Below are 10,268 nucleotides of genomic sequence, written 5' to 3'. Positions count from 1 at the left end.
CCGCAGCTCCCGCAGCTGAAGAAGGTCGAACGGGTAAGCTGTCAAACATGTCGTGCAAAGTCAGGTAGCATAAGCTATCCTTTCAGGACCAACATTTGAAACAATGGTGTATGTTGTGGCTCTAAACGAGCTGTTCTTGTACCTAAGATGCCTTGGGAAACTTCAAACGTTCGGCTGGCCAGTTTGGCGTCGTACGTGAGGACAATCATTCATAGGTGGAGACAATCCGTTGTTTGTCACGTTTTTTTCGACGAATTGCAAGCATGGTGATGCTGACATTACCTGTCCTATCTTGTACAGAAAGCAGAAACTTTCATGAAGCCGCTGGTGGATGTCCGTGTCAAGGAGGGCAAGGACAAATTCGCCAAGTTCGAATGTGTCTTCTCGCGAGCCAAGATGAGGCCCAGATGGATGCACAGAGAGACGTGAGTTAAACGTATTGCGTCTTGTTTTGCATCGAAGGCTTTCTTGGTTTCCATGGACAACTGCGTTCACGTTTCTCAACTTCTATGTACAAGTTCTGAAGATCACGCCGTTGTGTACTAGCACTCATCCATGATTTGGATGGGCTCATTACACACTAAACTCAAAGGATATGGGCGCCGATGTCACTCACGCCGATTACCGCGAGTGGCGTCAAAATTTTGGCCGGGGCCAGACTTGAACCACGTGACTCTTCGCGCGCAGTCGGTTTGCCAGCGCTTTCCCAACGAGGCTACGCTTTTCCTCACGCAGATGAGAGAGTGTGCCATAAACATTGCATTAAGTCTTGAGTCGAAATTTCATGGGTTCTCTGTTTCTCTACCTGCTCAGGGTGATACACCCACACATGCGCCGCGTTCCGGTGTTTATAGCTCCTCCTTTTCGGGGTGAATGCACCCGTCATGGCGCTCATCGAACTTTGGCTGACACTCACGCGCTAACAGTAGATGAACCTCTCGCCCACCTGCTGAGCGTCTCCGGCGCCAGCATCACTCGCAACCTGCTGAGCGTCTCCGACGCTAGCATCATTGTCCGCCGCTCAGCGACTGGCAGCGCGTGCCTGTCGAGCACGACGCGCCTGACGTGACGCTCTCCCGCCTGGTCGGCAGGAGCTGTTCCCGGGCAACAAGTTCCAGTTTAAGTCGGACGGTGACGTCTATACGCTGGTGATAGACAAGCCGCGCGTGGAGGACTCGGGCAAATACACGCTGGACCTGGGTGGCGTGCAGTCGACCGCCTTCCTCACCGTCGAGCGTGAGTAGATGAGCTGTTGGTGTCCGCGCAGAGGCCCAGCCTCCACCACACGCGCGGTCGGGCGCTGCCGGTGCTCTGATTTTGATGTGTCCGTGGTTGTTTGGAAACGTGCAATGCTTTAGAGGTGTAAGTTGTACACAGCTAGTTGTGTTGCATTATTGTGGCCCGTCTTTTTTAGTAGGATAAAACCTTAACCACCAGCTGAATGAAGCCATCGGATATTGAAGCTGGTACCGGATATAACAGCATTGCTAATATTTCAAATATTGTAAAACATAAACTCTTGATATTGGCTAGCGTCAGTTACAGACAGCTGTTCCTATGTGTAACCATATTATCGGGATTTACTTATTTCTTACCGTTTGCAATACGCGACCAACACCAACGTATGCTATCGGTGATCCAGCGCCTGATCCGAACTTCAAGTTCGTGAGGAACCTACAGAGGTACATTGACGGCTACCTGAAGGAGGACGTCTCGCTCGAGTGTCAGGTCAACTCGCACAAGGCCATTGTGCACTGGTACCACGGCGACACCCAGGCCGAGGTGAGGGTGAACAGACGCATATGTACCCGGCCCTGCTCTCGAATCCACCAATAACGTACCTTTGCAAGTGAGCTCAGGGGCGTAGCTTCTCAAAATGCGTTTAGGGCCTGAAGAGCGGCGCAGTTCTAGCCGTAAGCGATGCAACGTGCCATCAAAATAAGCCCCAAAACAAGTTTTTCCCCGGATTTAGCCAACTTTGTTCTTAAACTTGAGGCTTGCCCCCCCCCCCCACACGCAACTGAATAGGCAACTACACATCTTGATCCTCTAGTATCGTTTCCGAACCCATTTGCTGCACGGTGCAATACAAAATGACTCATGTCGGGTTACAAATATACATCCCTAGCAGCTCTGATTTGTAGGATGTCACACACTATCGGCGACGGCTCCCAGTATTCCTGAACTGCGGCATGAACCTAATGATATGCAAAAATATACACTTAATTTGAATGAGTGCTGATTACTTTAAATGCTTAAAAACTGTATGCTCTCAACTGTGGAAGAATATATATAGAAGGTATCAGAAGGTAGTCTGGGCATAACACGGCATGTTTAACTATGCCGGCACTCCGTTCTACGTCTGTCAGAGCCTAAGTTTTGCGGTGATTGGATTGACAGTCTGATTGGTATTGGCTTCTCTAGATCATCAGTGCTCTTGGCTGCCATTGGGTAATCACCTGGCTCGCTTGTACATATTGTATGCTTGGTAGTTGAATAACTATGGTGCAGGTACTGGCTTACGAAGTAGTGGTTCTGGAAATACTGGGTAAACTTTTTGCAACTCCTTGTTTTTTACACGAAATCCGGGAAAACTGCACCAGAAGTTGAAAACCGTAGAAATTGACACCTGATTTGTTTTACCTCATTGCACCACGTATGCCATCAGTTCATCGAACCACTGTGTATTGCAGTAGTAGTGAGGTACTCAGGACACTTTATGTACAAGTATTTCGCGATTACAAGGTCGTCGACACATTCTAAGGTGAACTGACATGGCAGCCTCTGTCGTTAACATGGAGGTTGAGGCAATCAAAAGAGATGATGAATTGACTTTCCAAAGGATTTTGGTTGGAGGTGTTTCAAGCCTCTATGGACATGATATGTTTGAAACTGGTTTGAAAAGCCAGAGATATCGATTGCCCTGTTGTTGCCCCGATTGTCTGTAAAGTCGTCCCGCCGGCTTCAGGGATAGGGAGAGCGGGCAAATCTTTCCCATAAACATGTTCAATGATGTGACGGCGACAGACACATCAGGAACTGCGCGATATGCTAAAAATAGCGAGCTGGTTGTACAATACGTTCTAGGTTGCCCGCGAAGCATCGTGTTTGCCGCGCTATGTACAAACCGAACGTTGAGGCCTTTCTTGGGCTACATGGTTATGCTGTTCCGCACCGCTCATGTGTCCTGCGGTTGTAGTAATCCAGCGTCGGCGTCGATCGACTTCCGAGTGGCGGCGGGACGCTGGTGGCCCGATCGCGACAGACGTTGACGTCAGACCGGCTGGACCGACAGGAGAGCGAGCACTACACCATCGGCAAGGACATGATGGGCATCTGCCGGCTGACCATCCGTAGCGCCACCAAGGAGGACGCCGGGGGACTGGAGTTGTCGTCTGTTCCGCCAGAAGGACCGCAACCGACGCGTCCATCACGCTTGTCGGTGGGTTTGGCTCGGACGGCGGCGGTGGCGCCCCCGGCGGCCGGCGCAAGCGGATATTGGACGGTGCCCTGCCGTATGGCATGGCACGTGGTGAACCTTGGACCGCGTTCGGGTGCTGTGGAATCGATTCCCGCCGCAGGTACATTCCGTTAGCCTCGGTCTTCACCAGTATGTAATAACACCCACTGATATCAGCACTTACACACGTCATGAGGCGATTACACGTCATAGTCACACGTCATAGTTACACACGTCAATAGCCGACAATGATTTATCTGGACAGATCGTGACGGGGTAAAGAGCGTTGATGACCACGAGCTGTGGGCTGGTTACGAGAGTAGCATCCCTTACCCGGTTAATGCTCTTTACTTGTCGCGACTTGCGCCTTACGCAATGCACCCGACCGATGCGCAACGTTATGGCAGAGCGGCCGGTGAGGTTCCGCAAGAAGCTGAAGCCGATGAACCACACGGAAAAGGACAAGATCATCATGGAGGTGGAGACGGACTACCCGGATGCCGAGGTCAAGTGGTTCAAGGGTGACGAAGAGATTAAGCCAGACGGCAAACAGTACGTCCACTTGTGTCCACGTCCACCTGCGGCGCTGTTGGCGGTGTGTGGATACTTGGCTTGAGGTTCACAGCTTCCGCTTATGACTGTGGATTGAGCAATGCGACCCGGTCCGCGTTGTTCCACGTTCCGTTGTTGTGCCCGACGTTTTATTGGCATGTTTTGATCATGCAAGTCGTATTGTTCGTGGGTTTGTTCGTTTCGGTCAACAAATTTGATGGCCTCCAAATGTATTGCAAAGCCTATGGCTATGCAAAGATTGTCGGAAGTGCTGCTGAACAAAACCGTATGTGGCATGATTTTTGAATGGTCCTTCCACAGCGTGAAGATCATGTCTGAAGGCAGGAAGCACCAGCTGGTGATCAAATCGGCGAAGCTGGTGGACGCCGGCGAGTTCACCGCCAAGTCCAACTCTGACTCCACGTCCGCGCCTCTGAACGTGTCCTGTGAGTCCAAAACCAGCCACGTCTGCTGTTAGAGCTCGCGCAACGTGCGTGACAGGGGTACAGGCTTCTGTACCCCTGCACGCATATCTTCTGTCTCCATTGCGGTGCTGACCAACTGCTGGCACTGTGAACCGTAAAGCCGGACAACTATAGACGTTTCTTGCAGATGTGCCTTAGTGCTTGCTCAAAGCGCTGGGCCGCAAACAAGTTCTTTGAATGGCGTGTGATGTTAGATGCTCTGGAGCCTCAGTGTCTATATACGGCCGAAATTTCACTGTGTATGTGTCGCGCGCAGATCTGAACAAGTACATCAAGGGTCTGGGAGACGTGGAGGGTGTGGAGCGAGAGAAGGTGGTGCTGGAAGTGGAGCTAGCCGACCACACTGCCCCCTGCAGCTGGTTCTTCGGCGAGAAAATGATCGAACCAAATGAGAGGTGAGACTCTAATGAATGGCAGTCGATGAAACGAAAAGACGCTTGTATTGTCGCGAGTCGATGTGAATGGCGACTATGAAGGCTGTGAAACATTAGCCAGAGGAAGTCTTCTGGCAGCGCATGGCCCATTTCATTAAGATGGAATGAACGGGTTGACATTGCGAAATGCCACCTAGTCTCAGACATAACTCTGGCCGACTGAGTTTAACATGCCGCGAATTCCATGCATTGCTCAAAGGACAGGGGAAGGAGCTTGAGCTTTTGGCTCTCCTCCCTAGCAACGACATGAAATCCGGCCTGCAATGACCAACGCAATATTTATCTAAATTGTTAAATGAGCCCTCTCCACGCACGGTCAGATTCAGTCCGTTTCAATCCGTCGGTAGGATTGAGATCAAGAATCTGGGCGGCGGCAAGCACCAGCTGATCATCAACTCAGCTGAGCTTGAAGACGAGGGTGACTACTTCTGCAAGTCTGGCCGTCTGGAGTCCCAGGGGCACCTGACCGTCATCAAGGGCGAGAGCAAGCCCAAGATCAAGTTCGACGGACCCGTTGTCGGTGAGTGGGGCGAGAGCTGCGACGAGATCGATGACAGACCAGCCGAGGAGAGTTGCTGTTGCCGGCCACAGGGCCGATCACGTCGGGCTGGTAACGCTGATTGGCTGTTCGTTTGTGATCGTCGTTTGGCTAGCACAGTGTCTGAGCAATCCGCGAATGGGTAGGGAAGCGTAAGTTATAACGACACTTTTAGCGGGGCGCATTTTTTGCACGTCTTGTTGCTGCATGCATGCAGCGCGTCAAATGATATTCTAATGACGCATGTCACACTCCGAGTGGCCAAATGAAATACCAGGAGCGACCCAGTTGGTCACTTCAGATGCGTCTAGTGCTTATTTCTCTTGCTGAATATGTACGAAGGACATACGATGCAGTAGCACTAGGAAAATTAACGCAAAAACGGTCTGCCAAAGAGTTTAGAGCTACTGGACACCTCATGACGCGTTAATATCTTTCAGGTCCTGTGAGCAAGCCTCTCACGTTTGAAGTGCCCTACAAAGGTAAGATTTGTCAGAAAATTGTTTTCCTCATTCTCCCAAAAGAGAGCAAACAATGCATGGAACAACATGAACCACTGGAGTTCCCTTCACAAACGGCAACCTCTCATGTAGATAATATGACGTAGTCGAGCTTATACGGTACAGTGCCTGATTACCAAATACATTGCCTGATTACCCGAAACAGTATCCGCAGATTGCTACAAACAGTAAAATCCACAAATCACTCTCGATCGCTTCATGCACAAGCTGTAGTAGGTGATGCATCGCTCTCGCAGCCTAGCTGTAGGCGCTGACATGAGCGCCTTGCAGTGAGTGGAAAGAAACAGACCGAGATGCAGGCGAAGCTGTTCCGCAACGGCAAGCCGCTGTCGTCCAAGGACGTGGAGATCGTCATCAAGGACAAGGTGGTGCAGTACAAGATCAAAAAGCCGTCGCGCGACCAGACAGGCGACTACGAGATCAAACTGTCCAACGGTCAGGGCGAGGAAACCAAGAAGGTGTTCATCAACATGCAAGGTGATATCGACTGGCTCTGACCAGCGAGGAGTGGCTGGTCAGCTGCGGCGCCACCGTTGACAGGCTGCTGCTGCTCCAGCGCTGGCTGCTGTGCAGTGTGTCACGGAGGCGTCCTTCGTCATTCGGCCGTCACGTCATGCTTTGGCTTAACTTCCGCTGGCTATTTCGTGTGTGTGGCTGGGATGCCTCGCAGCATCGTCCTCCTCGTCCACACCCATCGCCGCGTCACGCGTCCTCGCACCACCCAGCCTCGCCGGGAGTCTGCTGAGGCCGTCCGCCAAGGGTCGGCGAGGCAGTCGCACTCTGGTTTGATGTCCACCCCAGCAACCGCACAGTCCTGGTTTGTGTTCTCTGTGCGGGCTTGGTCACTGAGCCGGAGTTAAATGCATATATATATATATATATATATATATATATATATATATATATATATATATATATACACTCCCGAGCCATTTTCATTCATACCTTAAGCTATATAAAGTGGCCGCATTGGTCCCAGGGCTCTGCCCCAGCCAATCAAATGCCTTGCTGCCTCAGTGTCCGTTCTTTGTGAGCGTGGACTCATGGATGTGCTGATATTGGGCTTTCTTAATAGCTTGCGAAGTGTGACGTCGTTTTTCTTCCGTCGTGCTGCTACGTCGTCGTGTGGCAAAGTCGGATTTATTTGGCGGCCATACTTGCTAAAGACGACGCTGCTTGCTTGCTTCACGTCGTTCTATGTTTGCCCTTCACGCTTCGCGCAATGGCCCCAGAGAAGCGTGGGAGTGTGCTTACGGGCGCTGGAGCGCTGACGTGTTGCCATCACATGCTGTCCATAAATGTGTGCTGTTTCAAATCTAATCCAACAAGTGCACCAGCTAAACTGCACTGTGACAGCCCACCTTATAAGACCTCGAGCTGTGTAAGCATTTCATGTGCATGTGTATTTGTTTTTGTCTCTGTATTCTAGTATTGCGTTGTGTCACTTAAAATGTTATATTCTTCTGAACTGTGTTCGCTTCAGCGACTGAGCAAACCTGGTATTGTTTGTCAATATGTGTATTGTGTCGACTACTAATGTGATTATTGTGACTTTTTACTGTCCAGTACCCGTTTGCTCATTTGTTTCGCATTCATAACTTGGATCCTGTGATTTCAGACGTTCCCCAGCCCCCGAAGAGCGTGGAAGTCACTGACATCTTTGCCAAGAGCTGTCAGATCAAATGGAAGAAGCCAGATGAAGACGGTGGATCCGAAATCGTCCGCTACATCATCGAGCAACAGGATCTCGGCAAGAAAGGTGACAATTCAGCTGCTTCTTGAGCGTGTCCTATGCCAGCCTGGGTACTTGCCATGTTGACAGTGATATGGACATTCATGAAGCATCGCCGCACCGGAGGATCCCTCGCGCTAAGAGGCCTCTGTTTGGCGGACAGGCGGATGGGACCTGGTCGGAGAGACGACCCCCGACACGCTGACCTACAAGTGCGAGGACCTGATCCCCAAGAGGAAGTACAGGTTCCGCGTGAAGGCGGTCAACAAGCTTGGAGAATCGGAGCCGGGCATGTCCAAGGCGGAGATTCTGGCCAAGGACCCATGGGGTGAGCGTGCAGTCTGCTTTTCCTCCGACGCTCGCCGAGGCTTATCATCTTCGGTATGTTCTTCACGCTTCGATTAACCTCTAAGAGAAACCTGCGTCTCCTACAAGCAATATTGGCAGCATTCTAGGCATGACTGGGACGTGACATTTTTGACTGTGATGATTGACTATGGAGCGTTTCACACCCCCTAAGATCCCTGCTTTTTGTCAGTACCTTTTTGAAGGCCTTCGCTTTATTTACGTTTTGTGTATAACTGATGACCTCGAGCTACTCAATGATGTTTGATGTGATTAAACGAAACATCGACGGATAATTTTCGTATCATAACTGTTCGAGTGTGTTTACCCATAACACATAACATGCAACAATGCAACAAAGCATCAATTTCTTTGTTAAGTGTATCATGCTGTGTTAAATGCTACGCCCCAAGTGTTGCATGCATCTACTGACGCTTTTATAACGTTATGCACAACGTGTTTCTTTCTCTTACGCGGCTATCCCTGCGGGTTCTTTTCGTGATGACAGCCTTCCCTGCCCTGCTGTCGCACGGCTCCTGGAAGAACGCCTCAGCTGCTAAATCCAAACAAAGGTGAAACCTCAGCTGCTTGCAAAGTGAGACCATGCGTAGCTTGATGTCCTTTCAAGCAAAATACAATTGTGTTGCCGTTCTATGACGCTAGAACAATTTAGTTTAGTTTCAGATGATCCAATAGTTGTTTAGGTGTCTCTGTCGTTGATTGGTTGATCTTCGTAGGATACTTTATGCACTCATTTTGCCTGGAAGCGACTGTTCAAAATTTGTACGCGTTTTTGAACTGAGGTAGCCATTTCAAGATACTTCCGTGTAGTTCGCAGCCATGCACTTTTAATACTTAAAATATTATTGTTATCCAAGGTGTTATACGATATCACATGCATGTTTGTCATTCAAGCCTACCACGGGCTAGAGGCTCGCGAAGTTGTGGATACTATTTTGTACCGCCTGGTTTGGGATCCCCCATGCATTTATAGCGTCGTAGAAAAGCACGCGACATCCCTACCTTAATGGACATATTGTGCTCAAGGTAGAAAATAATATAACCAGTGAAATATCCGTGTCTAGAGCACGTCATTATAAATTATTGCACCGGCAGACAGCTAGTTAACCACCAGTTAAAACTGCTGATTGCATACCCTGATCGCGAACCGCACTTTCTCAAACAAAGTGCAGGCATTTGGGCAGTTATATTAGTTGTGACAGCATGAGGTTGAAAATGGAAATTCGGTCAAAAACATAGCATCACAGAAAAATATGTAAGGCCACCATGAGGTAAGACCAGAACACACGCACATACCCCTAACAAGATTAACTTGCACACAGACATCAATGTCATCCTGCAGCGCACGAAGTACAAGTGAGCCTGCCGTCCGCTAGTTATTATTCTGGCACGCCAATCTGGTAGCGGCTCTGGCATCATAAAAGCGTTTCAGGACGTAATGAAACAATGACGTATTGTGGAGCAACTTTGCTAAAAAGCGAAGTTTTGCTATTCGGAACAGTCTTTGGAAGTTTAGAGCATGGCAGTAGCTACAAGTGAGCTTTTTCCATTACATCTGGTGTTTGTCTCAATACCTTAAACTGTGGAATCTTTCTTTTGATAACGGTAAACTTCTCACAGATTTGACATTTTAATTGCGTGTGGGTACTTCCAACTGTATTCGTAGTTGCTGTCACTTTTCCTGGTGGGGTAGCTAACTCCTGCATCATGACTCAGACGAGCCTGGCAAGCCCGGGAACGTGGAGCTGACCGACTGGGACAAGGACCACGCTGACCTGAAGTGGACCAAGCCGGAGAGCGACGGCGGTGCCCCCATCACGGGCTATGTGATCGAATTCAAGGTCGGTCGGTCGCTCGCTTCCTACCACTGTCGGCATTTGAGAGCCTAACGTAGTATTGAGAAGCCCAAGTGGAGTCTCACTTCTTACGCTGTCTTAGGTTTCTGAATACTAGCCCCAACGCCGAGTCCTCGAGTCACACAATCACAGTGCATATGTGTTTCTTTGCATCTCTGGGCGGTCAACCGCGCGCAGATCGAACTCCCCACGCAGCCCAGCCTTCCACTCCGCGGCTCCTCCGTTGACCTCCCTCCGGCCGTGCAGGAGAAGTTTGGCAAAGACTGGACCGAGGGGAAGTACATCCCGGGTGACGTGACCGCCGGCACCATCGACGGCCTGACC

The 10,268-nt window shown here is 50.1% G+C and overlaps 1 protein-coding gene across 1 annotated transcript; it reads left to right on the top strand.

The window, feature by feature from the left end:
• The first annotated feature begins 784 nt into the window (after positions 1–784).
• On the top strand, positions 785–9,977 carry LOC119092324 (twitchin). The gene is made up of 12 exons (XM_037215289.1): positions 785–814; positions 1,092–1,236; positions 1,643–1,782; positions 3,296–3,353; positions 3,868–4,012; positions 4,334–4,458; positions 4,754–4,892; positions 5,279–5,451; positions 5,910–5,951; positions 6,261–6,467; positions 7,886–8,050; positions 9,805–9,977. The coding sequence occupies exons 1-12, from the start codon at positions 785–787 to the stop codon at positions 9,975–9,977; spliced, it is 1,542 nt and encodes a 513-aa protein (XP_037071184.1).
• Positions 9,978–10,268: the final 291 nt, after the last annotated feature.

Source organism: Pollicipes pollicipes, unplaced genomic scaffold (assembly GCF_011947565.3).
Source record: "Pollicipes pollicipes isolate AB1234 unplaced genomic scaffold, Ppol_2.1 Scaffold_3447;HRSCAF=4054_pilon_pilon_pilon, whole genome shotgun sequence".
In the NCBI taxonomy this organism is placed as follows: Eukaryota; Metazoa; Arthropoda; class Thecostraca; order Pollicipedomorpha; family Pollicipedidae; genus Pollicipes; species Pollicipes pollicipes.
This window is presented reverse-complemented; position numbering and strand designations above follow the sequence as displayed.

Excerpts from the sequence above, each read along its gene's own strand:
- LOC119092324 (XM_037215289.1), top strand. The coding sequence starts at position 785 with ATGGGTTCTCTGTTTCTCTACCTGCTCAGG. Across the intron at positions 4,893-5,278 it reads ATGATCGAACCAAATGAGAG|GATTGAGATCAAGAATCTGG; the intron begins GTGAGACTCTAA and ends ATCCGTCGGTAG. Across the intron at positions 5,952-6,260 it reads GTTTGAAGTGCCCTACAAAG|TGAGTGGAAAGAAACAGACC; the intron begins GTAAGATTTGTC and ends AGCGCCTTGCAG.